Source organism: Gobio gobio, assembly GCF_949357685.1.
Source record: "Gobio gobio genome assembly, chromosome: 20".
Taxonomy (NCBI): Eukaryota; Metazoa; Chordata; class Actinopteri; order Cypriniformes; family Gobionidae; genus Gobio; species Gobio gobio.
The window spans coordinates 49,563,225-49,583,812 of record NC_137113.1 but is presented as its reverse complement, the minus strand read 5'-3'; the positions used below and the strand labels follow the sequence as shown (position 1 = coordinate 49,583,812).

The 20,588-nt window shown below is 44.0% G+C and overlaps 1 protein-coding gene across 2 annotated transcripts in view; it reads left to right on the top strand.

Moving 5' to 3' along the window:
• The window catches only part of gas7b (growth arrest-specific 7b), a 90,212-nt gene that overhangs the window by 33,688 nt on the left and 35,936 nt on the right, over positions 1 to 20,588 (top strand). For both annotated transcript variants that reach the window (XM_079845446.1, XM_079845445.1), the window contains 5 exons: positions 2,241 to 2,318; positions 4,343 to 4,422; positions 9,160 to 9,213; positions 16,657 to 16,746; positions 16,941 to 17,056. In XM_079845446.1, coding sequence (XP_079701572.1) covers positions 2,241 to 2,318; positions 4,343 to 4,422; positions 9,160 to 9,213; positions 16,657 to 16,746; positions 16,941 to 17,056 — 418 coding nt within the window. The remainder of the gene's footprint in view (positions 1 to 2,240; positions 2,319 to 4,342; positions 4,423 to 9,159; positions 9,214 to 16,656; positions 16,747 to 16,940; positions 17,057 to 20,588) is intronic.

Sequence of the window (20,588 nt, the reverse complement as noted above, 5' to 3'; positions counted from 1 at the left end):
GCGGCTGTTAGAAGGTTGATGGGATGTTGATATGCAGTTGCAAGGGTATTCTGGGTGGTTACTAGGATGTTGCTAGGCAGTTGAGTATTCTGGGTGGTTGTTAGGGTATTCTGAGTGGTTGCTATGATATTGCTATGCAGTTGGGTTTCTGGATGGTTGTTAGGGTATTCTGAGTGGTTGCTATGATATTGCTATGCAGTTGGGTATTCTGAGTGGTTCCTTGGGTGTTGCTAGGGTGTTGCTATGCAATTGGATATTCTGGGTGGTTGCTAGGGGGTTGCTATATGGTAGCTATAATATTTTGTCTGGTTGCTAAGATGTTTCTTTATGGTAGCTAGGATATTTTGTCTGGTTGCTAAGATGTTTCTATATAGTCGCTAGGGTATTTTGGGTGGTTGCTAGGGTGTTGCTGTGCAGTTGGGTATTCTGGGTGGTTGCTAGGGTGTTGCTGTACAGTTGGGTATTCTGGGCGGCTGTTAGAAGGTTGATAGGATGTTGATATGCAGTTGCAAGGGTATTCAGGGTAGTTGCTAGGGAGTTGCTATGTGGTAGCTTAGGTATTTTGGGATGTTGCTATGCGGTTGGGTATTCTGAGTGGTTGCTAGGATATTGCTATTCAGTTGGGTATTCTGAGTGGTTGATTGCGTGTAACTATGCAGTTGGGTATTCTGGGTGGTTGCTAGGGTGTTGCTATACAGGAAGCTAGAATATTTTTGCTGGTTGCTAAGATGTTTCTATATGGTTGCTAGGATATTTTGTCTGGTTGCTAAGATGTTTCTATATGGTCGCTAGGCTGTTGCTGTGCAGTTGGGTATTCTGGGTGGTTTCTAGGATGTTGCTATGCTGTTGGGTATCCTGGGTGGTTGTTAGGGTATTCTGAGTGGTTGCTAGGATATTACTGTGCAGTTGGGTATTCTGAGTGGTTACTTGGGTGTTGCTAGGATGTTGCTGTGCGGTTGGGTATTCTGGGTGGTTGCTTGGGTGTTGCTATGCTGTTGGGTATCCTGGGTGGTTGTTAGGGTATTCTGAGTGGTTGCTAGGATATTGCTGTGCAGTTGGGTATTCTGAGTGGTTACTTGGGTGTTGCTAGGATGTTGCTATGCGGTTGGGTATCCGGGGTGGTTGTTAAGGTATTCTGAGTGGTTGCTAAGATAATGCTATGCAGTTGGTTATTCTGAGTGGTTGCTAAGATATTGCTATGCAATTGGGTATTCTGGGTGGTTGCTAGGGTGTTGCTATGCAGTAGCAATGATATTTTGGCTGGTTGCTAGGATGTTTCTATATGGTTGCAAGGGTATTTTGGGTGGTTGTTCTGAGTGGTTGCTAGGATGTTGCTATGCAGTTGAGTATTCTGGGTGGTTACTAGGGTGTTCTGGGTGATTTTAAGGGTGCTGCTATGCGATTGCAAGGGTATTTGTGGTGGTTGCTAGGGAGTTGCTATGTTGTAACTAAGGTATTTTGGGATGTTGCAATGCGGTTGGGTATTCTGGGTGGTTGTTAGGGTATTCTGAGTGGTTGCTAGGATAATGCTATGCAGTTGGTTATTCTAAATGGTTGCTAGGATATTGCTATGCAATTGGGTATTCTGGGTGGTTGCTAGGGTGTTGCTATGCAGTAGCAAGGATATTTTGGCTGGTTGCTAGGATGTTTCTATATGGTTGCTAGGGTATTTTGGGTGGTTATTCTGAGTGGTTGCTAGGATGTTGCTATGCAGTTGAGTATTCTGGGTGGTTGCTAGGGTGTTCTGGGTGATTTTAAGGGTGCTGCTGCTATGCAATTGCAAGGGTATTTGCGGTGGTTGCTAGGGAGTTGCTATGTTGTAACTAAGGTATTTTGGGATGTTGCTATGCGGTTGGGTATTCTGGGTGATTGCTAGGGTGTCCCTAGTCGTTGTTAAGATGTTGCTACATGGTTAATAGATAATGCTGGTTGATTGCTTTGGTAATGTTATGCTGTTGCTATGGTGTTTTGGGTAGTTGCTAAGGTATATATAAGATAACATATAAGATATTTCTATAATAATATATAAAATACAGTAACAACTGCAGTGAGGGATATTTGATTTAACATCCAAAGATGACACAAGAAGACATTGGCTCAAGGCTACAGGCGTTTACTGAGACTGGTTTGGATTGGACGGGTCTGATATGGCCGCATTCTGCATTACGTTATCAGTTACGTGTATTGAGCATTTCCTGCCCTACAGAAGATGAAGGTTTGATTCTGCTCTTGCTTTTCAGAGACAACATGGGAGAGGCCGTCCAGCACCCCGGGAACCCCGAGAACACCCGTCAAACACAAGCACTCTCTACCTGCAGGTATCCTTAGTAAAGACCCGAGAACTTACACACATTCTGCTAAAGTTCTGAGAACGCTCCCAGTTAGTAGGACAGATGGACATAAACCAGATTCACATGAGATTGGGACTCAACATGTTAGAGAGTGAGTCACTATAAACTCGTTCAATATTGTTGATAAATCTTCATAACAGATCAGCAGAAAGGAGTGTGAGATAGTCAAGTTAAAGGGTTAGTTCACCCAAAAATGTAAATTGTGTCATTAATGACTGAGCCTCATGTGGTTGGACACCCGTCAGACCTCCGTTCATCTTCAGACACAAATGAAGATATTTTAGTGTAAATCTGATGCTCTGAAAGGCCTCCATTGGCTCAACTTTACACTCTCAAGACCCTTAAAAGACACTAAAGACTAAAGTTACAAAGTCCATCTCACTACAGCGGCTCTACAATAACTTTATGAAGACGAGAATAGTTTTTGTGCGCAAAAAAACCCTAAATAACGACTTATATTGTGATGACGATTTCAAAACACAGCATCATGAAGCTTCGAAGCATTATGAATCAGTGAGTCAAATCATGATTCGGATTGTGTGTCAAACCGCCAAACTGCTGAAATCACGTGACTTTGGCGATTCAAACCGCTGAATCAACTCGCTGATTCATAACGCTCCGAACCGCTGAATCGACTCGCTGATTCATAACGCTCCGAACCGCTGAATCGACTCGCTGATTCATAACGCTCCGAACCGCTGAATCAACTCGCTGATTCATAACGCTCCGAACCGCTGAATCGACTCGCTGATTCATAATGCTCCGAACCGCTGAATCGACTCGCTGATTCATAACGCTCCGAACCGCTGAATCGACTCACTGATTCATAATGCTCTGAACCGCTGAATCGACTCGCTGATTCATAACGCTCTGAACCGCTGAATCGACTCACTGATTCATAACGCTCTGAACCGCTGAATCGACTCACTGATTCATAACGCTCTAAACCGCTGAATCGACTCACTGATTCATAACGCTCTGAACCGCTGAATCGACTCACTGATTTATAACGCTCTGAACCGTTGAATCGACTCACTAATTCATAACGCTCCGAACCGCTGAATCGACTCACTGATTCATAACGCTTCGAAGCTTCATGATGCAGTGTTTTGAAATCGGTCATCACTATATAAGTCGTTATTTAGGGTTTTTTTGTGCACAAAAACTATTCTCGTCTTCATAAAGTTATTGTAGAGCCGCTGTAGTGAGATGGACTTTGTAACTTTAGTCTTTAGTGTCTTTTAAGGGTCTTGAGAGTGTAAAGTTGAGCCAATGGAGGCCTTTCAGAGCATCAGCTTTACACTAAAATATCTTCATTTGTGTCTGAAGATGAACGGAGGTCTGACGGGTGTCCAACCACATGAGGCTCAGTCATTAATGACACAATTTACATTTTTGGCTGAACTAACCCTTTAATGATTGAGGCTCACAAACACCACCCCCTAGATCCTAGGACAGTTTCATTTGCCTTAAAACGCGTTCTGGAAATGAATCCCAGACTGGCGATGCGGTCTCAGACTTTTGGACCCCATTACAGATCCTCCCCAATCCATACCCGGATCAGCTAATGGAGCATCTCCTGTCCGCACCTCCGTCCTGAGAGCCCAACTGAGCTCGGTTTAGTACTCTTGATTTGATTTGCACCGGCTATCAGCATTTTACAATGTCTACCCGCACATCTCAATGACAGATGGACAGGATAGTAGTGTCCAGCGTGTGGACAGCACGCCATAAAGCAAATTAAATTATGACTCAAGAGAAATGAGTGTCATTGCACATGGACCGAGGAAACATGTCCATCACTCCCTTAAATGAGCCACGCCTGAGATTCTTCACAGTGATGGTTTTCATTTTTGAGAGAATTATTCTTTCAAGGCACTGATGTTGTGACAAACACACTGTACTCAATTTCTAGTGCTTTGTCTTTGTTAAATAACCTTGTGAGAGGATAAGATCTTCTCTGAATCAAATCTCACGTGTTCTTCCCGCAGTGAATGGATTTCATGCTAATGGCAGCCCGTTGCATCAGACCGAACATGCAGTCGTGCGGAAGGCCAGCACAGATCGACAGGTACGGCCCATCTCTCAGCTAATCTCCATCCATTAAAACAACATTCAGTGCAGAGTCAAGCTCAGATTCTATGAAATGCCAAGTTCTGTCATCAAACTCTGATGGGTCCTTAACGCAAACTGATGATATTTACAGTAGGGATGCACGAATCCAGATTTTTGGGCCGAATACCGAATCCACTGGCTAAGAATCTGCCGAATCCGAAGCCGAATACCCATTAAAGGGGTGATGAACTGAGAAATCAACTTTCCTTTGAGCCTTTGATAAATGAAAGTTAATCGTGACATGAGAATATCCTGTAAGTTTCAGAGCTGAAAACGTCCTTGTTAGTCAAAGAAAAGCTTTTATTGACACCAGGCCCAGCAAACGAGAGATCTCAGAATATGTCGATCATTATCGTTATAGAACGCAGAAGCTCCGCCTCTAGCCCCGCCCACTGACTCGTGGAGCTAAACGGGTTGTGCTACCGAGCGATAAACATGCGATTCCAGCTCACGTGTGTAAGACATTGCGTTTGTTCGCTTCATTTAACCGCGGATTCGTTTGTAAACAAGACACAGGTGGAGACTGGATCTGCAGACATATTGAGATTAAAACACAACGCTGTGCTTCTGGATCTGACAGGGACGCTGCAACACACGGATGTGAGGAAAACGTGTTTATATGTGTTAGTATTGCATTGTTATAGATGGTTTGATATCTATTGATTACACACCTTAGCACGCGCTCACAGGCTGGAGAAGCTGTTATTGGTTCATTCGGGATCAGACTCGGACTTGACTTTTTTAAAAGCCCAACGTCCTGGGCTGTGTGATTTTCAGCCTGCCGACGGGCTATCTTAAATAGTGAAATAACATTCCTTTCTTGCACACGCACGTGTGTGTGTGTGTGTGTGTGTACAGTTCGTGGTTATATTCACTGATCGGGCGACAACATTCCAATCAGTCGCGGGTGGATGAGAGATGAATCATTAGTTTGATAAAGATATTTTGCGAGTCCTGTGAGCGTTTCTCCAGATGCTTTCAAAACAATCCCCACATGTACTGAGAGGAGCTGAAGCTCATTAAATATGCAAATCTTATCCAATCCTAGCCGTGGGCGTTTACTTCAGTCTTCAGTGCGGCACGCCCATCAAAACCAACTGTTCTTCAGAGAGCCTCAAAACCAAGGCAGAAAATAGCCTATTACTGATTCATTATGAGGTTTCTGAATGCAAAAACCACACAAACGTCATTTAATGAAGTAAACAACGTCCACAGCAGTGTAGAGATGCTCATATTGCAAAATATGCTATGTGGTATTTGCTTTCCACCAGTCAGGAGCTTGTTCTACTGCTGTAATACCGCATAGCATATTTTGCAATATGAGCATATCTACACTGCTGTGGACGTTGTTTACTTCATTAAAGGTGTCATGAACTGGCTTTTTACATTTTTTTATACTGTTGTCTGAGGTCAACTTATGACGTTCGCGTGGTTTTTACATTCAGAAACATCATTGTAACTATAATTGTTTGCTCAGTAAAATAAACCCGTGAATAAAGTGTCTTTTTAACGGCCACAGACACCAACCCAACCGCTGGGATAAAACAACCCAACCGCTGGGATAAAACAACCCAACCGCTGGGATAAGACAACCCAACCGCTGGGATAAAACAACGCAACCGCTGGGATAAAACAACCCAACCGCTGGGATAGAACAACCCAACCGCTGGGATAAAACAACGCAACCGCTGGGATAAGACAACCCAACCGCTGGGATAAAACAACCCAACCGCTGGGATAAGACAACCCAACCGCTGGGATAAAACAACCCAACCGCTGGGATAAGACAACCCAACCGCTGGGATAAAACAACCCAACCGCTGGGATAAGACAACCAAACCGCTGGGATAAAACAACCCAACCGCTGGGATAAAACAACCCAAACGCTGGGAAAAAACAACCCAACCGCTGGGATAAAACAACCCAACCACTGGGATAAAACAACCCAACCACTGGGATAAAACAACCCAAACGCTGGGAAAAAACAACCCAACCGCTGGGATAAAACAACTCAACCGCTGTGATAAAACAACCCAACCGCTGGGATAAAACAACCCAACCGATGTGATAAAACAACCCAACCGCTGGGATAAAACAACCCAACCACTGGGATAAAACAACCCAACCGCTGGGATAAAACAACCCAACCGCTGGGATAAGACAACCCAACCGCTGGGATAAAACAACGCAACCGCTGGGATAAAACAACCCAACCGCTGGGATAGAACAACCCAACCGCTGGGATAAAACAACGCAACCGCTGGGATAAGACAACCCAACCGCTGGGATAAAACAACCCAACCGCTGGGATAAGACAACCCAACCGCTGGGATAAAACAACCCAACCGCTGGGATAAGACAACCCAACCGCTGGGATAAAACAACCCAACCGCTGGGATAAGACAACCAAACCGCTGGGATAAAACAACCCAACCGCTGGGATAAAACAACCCAAACGCTGGGAAAAAACAACCCAACCGCTGGGATAAAACAACCCAACCACTGGGATAAAACAACCCAACCACTGGGATAAAACAACCCAAACATTGGGAAAAAACAACCCAACCGCTGGGATAAAACAACTCAACCGCTGGGATAGAACAACCCAACTGCTGGGATAAAACAACCCAACCGCTGAGATAGAACAACCCAACTGCTGGGATAAAACAACCCAACCGATGTGATAAAACAACCCAACCGCTGGGATAACACAACCCAACCGATGTGATAAAACAACCCAACCGCTGGGATAACACAACCCAACCACTGGGACAAAACAACCCAACCGCTGGGATAAAACAACCCAAACGCTGGGCTAATACAACCCAACCGCTGGAATAAAACAACCCAACCGCTGGGATAACACAACCCAACCGCTGGGATAAAACAACCCAACCGCTGGGATAACACAACCCAACCGCTGGGATAAGACAACCCAACCGCTGGAATAAAACAACCCAACCGCTGGGATAAGACAACCCAACCGCTGGGATAAAACAACCCAACCGCTGGGATAAGACAACCCAACCGCTGGGATAAAACAACCCAACCGCTGGGATAAAACAACCCAACCGCTGGGATAAAACAACCCAACTGCTGGGATAAAACAACCCAACCGCTGGGATAAAACAACCCAAACGCTGGGAAAAAACAACCCAACCGCTGGGATAAAACAACCCAACCGCTGGGATAAAACAACCCAACCACTGGGATAAAACAACCCAACCACTGGGATAAAACAACCCAAACGCTGGGAAAAAACAACCCAACCGCTGGGATAAAACAACTCAACCGCTGTGATAAAACAACCCAACCGCTGGGATAAGACAACCCAACCACTGGGACAAAACAACCCAACCGCTGGGATAAAACAACCCAAACACTGGGCTAATACAACCCAACCGCTGGGATAACACAACCCAACCGCTGAGATAGAACAACCCAACTGCTGGGATAAAACAACCCAACCGCTGAGATAGAACAACCCAACTGCTGGGATAAAACAACCCAACCGATGTGATAAAACAACCCAACCGCTGGGATAACACAACCCAACCACTGGGACAAAACAACCCAACCGCTGGGATAAAACAACCCAAACGCTGGGCTAATACAACCCAACCGCTGGGATAAAACAACCCAACCGCTGGGATAAAACAACCCAACCGCTGGGATAACACAACCCAACCGCTGGGATAACACAACCCAACCGCTGGGATAAAACAACCCAACCGCTGGGATAAAACAACCCAACCGCTGGAATAAAACAACCCAACCGCTGGGATAACACAACCCAACCGCTGGAATAACACAACCCAACCGCTGGGATAAAACAACCCAACCGCTGGGACAAAACAACCCAAACGCTGGGATAATACAACCCAACCGCTGGAATAAAACAACCCAACCGCTGGGATAAAACAACCCAACCGCTGGAATAAAACAACCCAACGGCTGGGATAACACAACCCAACCGCTGGAATAAAACAACCCAACCGCTGGGATAAAACAACCCAACCGCTGGGATAGAACAACCCAACCGCAGGGATAACACAACCCAACCGCTGGGATAAAACAACCCAACCGCTGGGATAAAACAACCCAACCGATGTGATAAAACAACCCAAACCCAAACTCTACTCTGATCTGACACACCAGTACTTTCCTCAATCCGCCTGGAAACGAGCCGTGTTTATAATAGTGTTCTTTAGGGGTTTGATGATCTTCCACCTGCAGCCTCTGAGCTGTGGAGCGTCTCAGTTCCTCCAGTGATGGTCAGGGATGGCTCTGGTCCTGTTTGAGTGGCCATCAGCTGTGATCGGGCTATGCAAGACTAACTATCAGCAAGCCATCCGTTGGCTGATTCCCCGAAAATGCCTCTCAACACAGCAACATCAGCTCAACCAATAGCGTGGGTTTGGGGGCGGGACTATCAGTTCGTCCATCCAATAGAAAAGCAGGGGAGTGTTTGGGAAATGACACACTTCACCTGAGCGTTCACTAAAGATGCAGCAGATATCATCTATGAAAGAGAAGAGAACGAAGGGACTTCTCTCTCCGCTCTCTCATCATCCCTCCCTCTTCCTCTTCTTCCTCCTCCTCCTCTTCCTCCTCTTCCTCATGATGACAGATTATAGAGAGCAACTCTCACAATCACAGCATGTCTGACACTCGGCTCTCTCTCTTCTCCCAGAGTCCCGGCTCAACATCCCCCGTCAGGAAGCAGGAGTGTGAATCCACAGTAACTGTGAGTAAAACAAACGTGTGTGTGTGTGTGTGTGTGTGTTGTAGATTAAACTGCATGACAACAAAACAGCGGGAGATTCATGGTGCATTTCAAGCAAACATATTGTGTCACATATGTGAGAGAAACGCTTGACAAACAAGAACAAATGTAGGACGGGGCTTGATTCTGAAGGGATGGTTGTGGTTTGCTATTGGCCGAGCTCCTGTGAGTGACAGCTGGCCCCGCCCTCGTCCTCAGAGAAGAGATGAAGTGATTCTGATATCATTACAGATCGATGTTGAAACTTCATCCCGCCGGGGGAAGCAGGCTCTCCAGTGTCCGCTTTGAGTTTCTGTTGTAATCGATGTCTTTGTGCACAATAAACAACACAATAAGACGCCACATGCTCTGCTGCCATGGCAACAGCGGACTCACGATGCCAGGATGAGAGAGATGATCAGAGCTGATGCAGGCGAGCATAGACTCAGAGAAGGGAAACACAGCTCACAGAAGGTTTTGCTAACATTCCCATTGAGTTAGGACATTTATTCTGCAGATTTAAACCCCGGTTTCACAGACGAGGCATGAGATAGACTTAAGAACGCCTTATTGAGCTGTTTAAACTGAAAGCACATCTGAAAATATGTCCCGAGATGCACACCAGTAATGTTTATAAAAGTTGAGCTAAGGCCTAACCCTGGTTTAATCTGAGCCCTGTCTGTCAAACCAGGCCAAAATGTCCCGTTTTCAAATGTTTGAAAAACGTTATTTCTTGGTTGTACAAACGTTAGGAGAACATGAATAACATCATGAGAATGTTTCAGAAGAAAAAAACTTTTTTGTATAAATAATGTTTTTGTGCTACACTGCAAAAAATGCTTTTCTTAGTATTTTTGTCTTGTTTCTGGTCCAAACATCTAAAAATTCTCAAAACAAGAAGCATTTACTAGGCAAATAAAAATTATTGTCTTGTTTTGGGGGTAAATAACTCAAAATGAAGCGAGTTTTTGCTTAAAATAAGCAGAATAATCTGCCAATGGGGTAAGCAAAATGATCTTAATTCAAACAGAAAACAAGATTATTTTGCTTATCCCATTGGCAGATTATTTTAAGCAAAAACTCCCTTCATTTTGAGTTATTTTCCCCCAAAACAAGACAAAAACTTTTGCTTGTCTAGTAAATGCTTCTTAATGGAAGATTTTTTAGATATTCGGACTGAAAACAAGACAAAAATACTAAGAAAGAAAAGCGTTTTTTCCAGTGTAACATTTTGAGAACATCTTTAAAGGATGAGTTGGCTTTATTTTCGAGGAACTGAAGAGCAAAATTCTGTACCTGACAACAAAAAAACGATGACCCTTTATTATCCCATATTTTATCCGTTTATAAGGATGAGTTCCCTTCAGAATGAACATGACCAGAACGTTGGGAAAAGGCTTTAATAAGCAATTTTTGATCTGGAAAATTCTGAAATCACTACAAGGCGTAACTATTAGTGATGGACTTCTCCAATTGATCAATTTGCTGAAATTTACCAAGTGTGTCCATAAGACGCAATGCAGTCAGAGAGGTGGCGAAACGCGGCTCTCGAGTGAGCAAACTGTAGGAGATTTATGATTGCAATAATCTGGACAGACGAGTATCAGACGTGAGTCACTGTCTGACGGGACACAAAGAGCTCTTCAAGAGTTACCACGACTTACACTGGAGCACAACAAATCATCTAATGATGTTTTTGAAACTTAGATTGCGAAAATTACTTTCACTTTTCCCCGCAAACAGGGAACATTCGCAGAACGTTCGGCGAGGTTCTCTCAAAGTTCCTCTGATGGTTTTTAAATGTACACCGCAAAAAACAAGTCATTTTACTCATCTAGTGAAAGCATCTTGATTTAAGAATATTTAGATATTGAGACGAAAACAAGACAGAAATACTAAATAAGAAAAGCATTTTGTGCAGTGTAAACGTTCACATAACCACTGAATGTTTAATGTTTTCATAACTTAATGGGAACATTTTTTTTTAAATGTAACTATGATGATATAAGAATAACTTCATCTCTTCTCTGATGACCGATAAGCGAAATCAAAATGCACGTTTCTTATCGAATCACCGGTTCTGGGTAATTTGGAACCGGTTCTCGATACCCATCCCTAATGACCATTAGCCGACATTACAGAACCATGAACATGCACAAGCGTCGCTAAAAGATTGTAATATCGACCTCAAATCTGAAGGTGATTAAAGTCACACTGCAAAAAATGCTTTTCTTACTTAGTATTTTTGTCTTGTTTTTAGTCCGAATATCTAAAAAATCTTCCATTAAGAAGCATTTACTAGACAAGCAAAAGTTTTTGTCTTGTTTTGGGGGAAAATAACTCAAAATTAAGGGAGTTTTTGCCTAAAACAATCTGCCAATGGGGTAAGCAAAATAATCTTGTTTTCTGTTTGAATTAAGATTATTTTGCTTACCCCATTGGCAGATTATTTTGCTTATTTTAAGCAAAAACTCGCTTCATTTTTAGTTATTTTCCCCCAAAACAAGACAAAAACTTTTGCTTGTCTAGTAAATGCTTCTTAATGTAAGATTTTTTTGATATTTGGACTGAAAACAAGACAAAAATACTAAGTAAGAAAAGCATTTTTCGCAGTGCACGAAGACAAAACGATTTATCAGTGCACATCATTATTGAGTCAGAATACCTTCCTCTCTTCTCTGAGGATGAGGGCGGGGCCACCTGTCACTCACATGAGATCAGCCAATAGCAAACCACAACCATCCAATCAGAATCAAGCCTACATTTGTTCTTGTTTGCAAAGCGATTTGCTCAGATGTATGGCACAATGTTTACTTGAAACGCACCATTGTATTGTGGTTGTGAACCTGTGATTTGTCTCATAAATCCACATTATGATGGTCAGAATGAGATGTTTTGCTTATTTCCGCACTCCTACTGTATTGGTCAGGAGATTTACTGTCACCTTCGGTCACCAAACAGCAAATCAAATCATCTGACGCCAGTGCCAATGGCTGCTGGATTACTGTTAGCTCTTTTTGTCTTTTCACCAACACATTCCTCTCAAGACCAGCAGACAAAAGAGGAATGAACTGACCCGTGCTGACCGTCAGATCCTTTCACGCAGGCTTAAGATGAAGTCCGTCCAGCATTCCTGACACACAAAGGATGCTTTGACCGCTGTTTTCAGTTCGCTTCGAGTAGGAATTACTTCAAGGCCCTGAGGTAGTCTTCAGGTTATCTTCATTTAAACACACACACTGTCATTGAGAGAACTTCCTTTCACATAACTGGGATGTTTGGTGACATGGAGAGCAGATAGTCCTGTGTTTCAGACTTTATTATCGTCATGAGAACCAATGCAAACACACACTGAATCCTCTTTTATCTCTCCACCGTCTACACAAGTCTCTCTCACAGGATTAGTGTGAGGATCATGAGGAACTTAAGATCGTTGTGCAACCAGTCAATGCACATACTTTGTGTGTTTACCCAGATCAAATCCAGTTTCAGATAAACCAGAAGTGAGACAATGGTTGCAATATGAGGCCAGTTCTGTCCGTTTCCTCATTTGGCGTAATATGAATGCTGAGCAGAAATTAAATATTAGGCAACATGGGGAGTGTTGCTGTGAGCACATTGCTGACAACCAAGGGGAATTTTCATTTGCCACCAATGCACACGTCAGCATGAGACATTCCTCATGAGACAGACCCGTTTGCATCAATGAAGTGTGGCTATAATTTGGAAAAAACACAGAGCAGGGTTGATCTTACTGGTGTAATGCAGGAATTGGATGTATCGTAGGGGATGATTGCTGGACTCTGGTCCCAGGCAAAAAAAGTGTCTTTTAAGGGTCTTGAGAGTGTAAAGTTGAGCCAATGGAGGCCTTTCAGAGCATCAGATTTACACTAAAATATCTTCATTTGTGTCTGAAGATGAACGGAGGTCTGACGGGTGTCCAACCACATGAGGCTCAGGCATTAATGACAGAATTTACATTTTTGGGTGAACTAACCCTTTAAAGAGTTATAGGCCTACAGTGTGTGTGCTTTAAGTGTCAAAATACGTTTTGCAATCACTGTATCAAGAATGACAATTTCTTGTAATCAAGAAACTAGAAAAATACATAAAGCATCAAGTATGAGATGGTCTGAAGGGTTTTGAATACTGCTTTGTTTAAGGTCCTTTCACAGCTGGTCGGGCTCCACTGTAATTGTTAAACAGCTGTTTCTGAAACACAATCGCTTGAGCAGTCACTGTTTACTGAGTCTGTGTACAGTAACAGTACAGGCACAGATCACACATGGCACTTCATTATGATTACAAGCAGTTTATTGCTCTTAAATGTGCACGAACATAAGCTGTGATTGCAGGTGTGTTGTCATCACATGACCAGCTGTGAGCCTTTTATCAAAATAAGGTAAAATAGGCTTTTCCACTTCTGAAAGACGTCCTCCAACAATAAACGGATGAAATCAAGTCCATGATTGAGAGTGATACACATGTAAATAATCAAGTTAATATTGAGTAACTCACATTTCAGTCGCAAGATCAGGTGCTTTTCATAAACGAATCCACAGCAGAATCACGAGTGTCTCCGAGCAGCAGTGAATCGCTCCTGTATAAAGCATCACGAGATGAACGATTCAATGACTCACTCATAAAGCCTGTTTCGTTCCTGAATGGATCAGTGTTATTGAATGAATGATTCAATGACTCACTCATAAAGTCAGTCGCCTGTTTCGTTCCTGAAAGAATCAGTGTTGTTGAATGAATGATTCAATGACTCGCTCATAAAGCCTGTTTCGTTCCTGAATGGATCAGTGTTATTGAATGAATGATTCAATGACTCACTCATAAAGCCTGTTTCGTTCCTGAATGGATCAGTGTTATTGAATGAATGATTCAATGACTCACTCATAAAGTCAGTCGCCTGTTTCGTTCCTGAAAGAATCAGTGTTGTTGAATGAATGATTCAATGACTCACTCAGAAAGTGAGTCGCCTGTTTTGTTCCTGAATGAATCAGTGTTGTTGAATGAATCAGTGTTGTTGAAAATTGACAAAATGGACCCAGCAGTTGCTTTGTTACGTCTACACCAGGGGAATCGGCCAATTGAAAATTATGTGGCAGATTTTTGCGAGTTATGTCATTTGGTGGGATTTAAGGATGTTGCCTTAAAGGACATTTTTCGCCATGGACAAAATAACTTTCTTGCGTACATCATGCCTGACAATACCTCTCACTGGACACTGGAGCCAAGCGACATCTCCTGTCCACGTCCAAAGCCAAGCAACGTCTCCTGTCCACGTCCAGAGTCCAGTGAGGGCTCCAGCCCGGGACCAGAGTTCAGCGAGGGTTCCAGCCACTGACCAGAGTCCAGCGAGGGCTCCAGCCCGGGACCAAAGTCCAGCAAGGGCTCCAGCCCGGGACCAGAGTCCAGCGAGGGCTCCAGCCACTGACCAGAGTCCCGCGAGGGCTCCAGCCCGGGACCAGAGTCCAACAAGGGCTCCAGCCTCTGACCAGAGTCCAGCGAGGGCTCCAGCCCGGGACCAGAGTCCAGCAAGGGCTCCAGCCTCTGACCAGAGTCCAGCGAGGGCTCCAGCCCGGGACCAGAGTCCAGCGAGGGCTCCAGCCCGGGACCAGAGTCCAGCAAGGGCTCCAGCCCGGGACCAGAGTCCAGCGAGGGTTCCAGCCCGGGACCAGAGTCCAGCGAGGGCTCCAGCCTGGGACCAGAGTCCAGAGAGGGTTCCAGCCACTGACCAGAGTCCAGCGAGGGTTCCAGCCCGGGACCAGAGTCCAGCGAGGGCTCCAGCCCGGGACCAGAGTCCAGCGAGGGCTCCAGCCTGGGACCAGAGTCCAGCAAGGGCTCCAGCCACTGACCAGAGTCCAGCAAGGGCTCCAGCCTCTGACCAGAGTCCAGCAAGGGCTCCAGCCCAGGACCAAAGTCCAGCGAGGGCTCCAGCCCGGGACCAGAGTCCAGCGAGGGTTCCAGCCCGGGACCAGAGTCCAGCGAGGGCTCCAGCCCGGGACCAGAGTCCAGCGAGGGCTCCAGCCCGGGACCAGAGTCCAGCGAGGGTTCCAGCCCGGGACCAGAGTCCAGCGAGGGCTCCAGCCCGGGACCAGAGTCCAGCAAGGGCTCCAGCCCAGGACTAGAGTCCAGCGAGGGTTCCAGCCCGGGACCAGAGTCCAGCGAGGGTTCCAGCCCGGGACCAGAGTCCAGTGAGGGTTCCAGCCACTGACCAGAGTCCAGAGAGGGTTCCAGCCACTGACCAGAGTCCAGCAAGGGCTCCAGCCTCTGACCAGAGTCCAGCAAGGGCTCCAGCCCGGGACCAGAGTCCAGCGAGGGCTCCAGCCACTGACCAGAGTCCAGCAAGGGCTCCAGCCTCTGACCAGAGTCCAGCAAGGGCTCCAGCCCGGGACCAGAGTCCAGCGAGGGTTCCAGCCCGGGACTAGAGTCCAGCGAGGGCTCCAGCCACTGACCAGAGTCCAGCAAGGGCTCCAGCCTCTGACCAGAGTCCAGTGAGGGCTCCAGCTCGGGACCAGAGTCCAGCGAGGGCTCCAGCCACTGACCAGAGTCCAGCAAGGGCTCCAGCCCGGGACCAGAGTCCAGCAAGGGCTCCAGCCCGGGACCAGAGTCCAGCGAGGGTTCCAGCCCGGGACTAGAGTCCAGCGAGGGCTCCAGCCACTGACCAGAGTCCAGCAAGGGCTCCAGCCTCTGACCAGAGTCCAGTGAGGGCTCCAGCCACTGACCAGAGTCCAGAGACGGCTCCAGCCACTGACCCCCTAGCTCCGCCCAAGAATATTTTGGGGAGGGCAATGGGTACCTTGAAAAGGCCACGCCTCTGTGGCCTCCTGAACTTCCTGCACCACCATGGCTCAATGAACTGCCAGAGCTGCCATGGCTCCCTGAAATTATCCACGGCCCGTCTCTGCCATGCCTAGATCCATGTCCTGTCCCCCTGCACGGGCCTGGACCTCCATCCCTCCCCCAAGACCGCCCTCCTAGACTTTTGTTTGTTTAGTGTGGTTGTGTTGGGCGTCGGGGGCCACCCATAGAGGGGGGGGGGGGGGGGGGTGACTGTCACGGCGTGTTTGGGTTCATCTTAAACTTGCGTCCAGTGGACTAACGTTACAGTAACACAATTAGTTTATTTTTACTGGAGTAACGCAATATTGTAATGCATTACTTTTCAAAGTAACTTCCCCCAACACTGCAAACTGACTGAACTAATGCTAGTAGAATCTATATTTGAGCACGGATGATTGTGTGTCTGTGTTCCCTTGTTTATTTTTCCAAATGAGCTGTTAATGACGGCCATGATACCGGACCTCAGCTAATGGTCATGATGCATTTCTGTAATCGGTCAGTTCAGAGCATGTCCTCCTAAAGCGGAGAAGAAGTTTAGTCAGTTTCTGAGTTTTCTTTCTCTTCCCTCTGCAGATCAACTGCGTGACGTTCCCTCTTCCACTGCACATGTCTGAACAGCAGCTGCTCAAACCAGACGAGTGGAGCTACTGTGATTATTTTTGGGTAAGAACGTCTCTGAAAAACCTCAAGGACTCGGTTGCATGGTTTCAGAAAGCCTCACAAACACCCCCTCACAGTGCAAATGACACATCTTTATACTATCTGACAGCATGAATCCCATAAAGCATCTGTAGTGGTCTAGTTCGGCTTGTGAATATTGTGAACAAACCTCCCGTGTTTTCTATCTGTCCATCCAGGCGGACAGGAAGGACCCGCAGGGAAGCGCTGGCGTCTCCGGATTCGAGGTGTTGCTGCAGAAACAGCTGAAGGGAAAGCAGATGCAGAAAGAGATGGCCGAGTTTGTGCGGGAGAGGTAAACTCCAGATCTCAGGCTGTTCAGATTCATCACACTATCTGTTAATTGAGAGGAGAGTGGGTTTGGACACTAGTCATGACCAACACATGACCCTGAAGTGTCTGAGAGACCGTGATTAGACTCCCCCTGAAACTGCCTCATCGAATCGGCATCCTCAATAAACCCGTCTCCGGCGTGATGACTCCGATTGTTTGAATATTACAATTTAATAATTGTTAAATCGATATGTCATCCTCAATAAACCCGTCTCCGGCGTGATGACTCCGATTGTTTGAATATTACAATTTAATAATTGTTAAATCGATATGTCATCCTCAATAAACCCGTCTCTGGCGTGATGACTCCGATTGTTGGAATATTACAATTTAATAATTGTTCAATCGATATGTCATCCTCAATAAACCCGTCTCCGGCGTGATGACTCTGATTGTTCGAATATTAAAATTTAATAATTGTTAAATCGATATGTCATCCTCAATAAACCCGTCTCCGGCGTGATGACTCCGATTGTTTGAATATTAAAATTTAATAATTGTTAAATCGATATGTCATCCTCAATAAACCCGTCTCCGGCGTGATGACTCCGATTGTTTGAATATTACAATTTAATAATTGTTAAATCGATATGTCATCCTCAATAAACCCGTCTCTGGTGTGATGACTCCGCTTGTTGGAATATTACAATTTAATAATTGTTAAATCGATATGTCATCCTCAATAAACCCGTCTCTGGTGTGATGACTCCGCTTGTTGGAATATTACAATTTAATAATTGTTAAATCGATATGTCATCCTCAATAAACCCGTCTCCGGCGTGATGACTCCGATTGTTTGAATATTACAATTTAATAATTGTTAAATCGATATGTCATCCTCAATAAACCCGTCTCCGGCGTGATGACTCCGATTGTTTGAATATTACAATTTAATAATTGTTAAACCGATATGTCATCCTCAATAAACCCGTCTCTGGCGTGATGACTCTGATCTTTCGAATATTACAATTTAATAATTGTTAAATCGATATGTCATCCTCAATAAACCCGTCTCTGGCGTGATGACTCTGATCTTTCGAATATTACAATTTAATAATTGTTAAATCGATATGTCATCCTCAATAAACCCGTCTCCGGCGTGATGACTCTGATTGTTCGAATATTAAAATTTAATAATTGTTAAATCGATATGTCATCCTCAATAAACCCGTCTCCGGCGTGATGACTCCGATTGTTCGAATATTAAAATTTAATAATTGTTAAATCGATATGTCATCCTCAATAAACCCGTCTCCAGCGTGATGACTCCGATTGTTCGAATATTAAAATTTTATAATTGTTAAATCGATATGTCATCCTCAATAAATCCGTCTCTGGCGTGATGACTCCGATTGTTGGAATATTACAATTTAATAATTGTTAAATCGATATGTCATCCTCAATAAACCCGTCTCCGGCGTGATGACTCTGATCTTTCGAATATTACAATTTAATAATTGTTAAATCGATACGTCATCCTCAATAAACCCGTCTCCGGCGTGATGACTCTGATTGTTCGAATATTAAAATTTAATAATTGTTAAATCGATATGTCATCCTCAATAAACCCGTCTCCGGCGTGATGATTCTGATCTTTCGAATATTACAATTTAATAATTGTTAAATCGATATGTCATCCTCAATAAACCTGTCTCCGGCGTGATGACTCCGATTGTTTGAATATTACAATTTAATAATTGTTAAATCGATATGTCATCCTCAATAAACCTGTCTCCGGCGTGATGACTCCGATTGTTTGAATATTACAATTTAATAATTGTTAAATCGATATGTCATCCTCAATAAACCCGTCTCCGGCGTGATGACTCTGATTGTTCGAATATTAAAATTTAATAATTGTTAAATCGATATGTCATCCTCAATAAACCCGTCTCCGGCGTGATGACTCCGATTGTTCGAATATTAAAATTTAATAATTGTTAAATCGATATGTCATCCTCAATAAACCCGTCTCCGGCGTGATGATTCTGATATTTCGAATATTACAATTTAATAATTGTTAAATCGATATGTCATCCTCAATAAACCCGTCTCCGGCGTGATGACTCTGATTGTTGGAATATTACAATTAAATAATTGTTAAATCGATATGTCATCCTCAATAAACCCGTCTCCGGCGTGATGACTCCGATTGTTGGAATATTACAATTTAATAATTGTTAAATCGATATGTCATCCTCAATAAACCCGTCTCCGGCGTGATGACTCTGATTGTTCGAATATTAAAATTTTATAATTGTTAAATCGATATGTCATCCTCAATAAACCCGTCTCCGGCGTGATGACTCTGATTGTTCGAATATTACAATTTTATAATTGTTAAATCGATATGTCATCCTCAATAAACCCGTCTCCAGCGTGATGACTCCGATTGTTGGAATATTACAATTTAATAATTGTTAAATCGATATGTCATCCTCAATAAACCCGTCTCCGGCGTGATGACTCCGATCTTTCGAATATTACAATTTAATAATTGTTAAATCGATATGTCATCCTCAATAAACCCGTCTCCGGCGTGATGACTCTGATTGTTGGAATATTACAATTAAATAATTGTTAAATCGATATGTCATCCTCAATAAACCCGTCTCCGGCGTGATGACTCTGATTGTTGGAATATTACAATTAAATAATTGTTAAATCGATATGTCATCCTCAATAAACCCGTCTCCGGCGTGATGACTCCGATTGTTGGAATATTACAATTTAATAATTGTTAAATCGATATGTCATCCTCAATAAACCCGTCTCCGGCGTGATGACTCTGATTGTTCGAATATTAAAATTTTATAATTGTTAAATCGATATGTCATCCTCAATAAACCCGTCTCCGGCGTGATGACTCTGATTGTTCGAATATTACAATTTTATAATTGTTAAATCGATATGTCATCCTCAATAAACCCGTCTCCGGCGTGATGACTCCGATTGTTGGAATATTACAATTTAATAATTGTTAAATCGATATGTCATCCTCAATAAACCCGTCTCCGGCGTGATGACTCCGATCTTTCGAATATTACAATTTAATAATTGTTAAATCGATATGTCATCCTCAATAAACCCGTCTCCAGCGTGATGACTCCGATCTTTCGAATATTACAATTTAATAATTGTTAAATCGATATGTCATCCTCAATAAACCCGTCTCCAGCGTGATGACTCCGATCTTTCGAATATTACAATTTAATAATTGTTAAATCGATATGTCATCCTCAATAAACCCGTCTCTGGCGTGATGACTCCGATTGTTGGAATATTACAATTTAATAATTGTTAAATCGATATGTCATCCTCAATAAACCCGTCTCTGGCGTGATGACTCCGATTGTTGGAATATTACAATTTAATAATTGTTAAATCGATATGTCATCCTCAATAAACCCGTCTCCGGCGTGATGACTCTGATTGTTCAAATATTACAATTTAATAATTGTTAAATCGATATGTCATCCTCAATAAACCCGTCT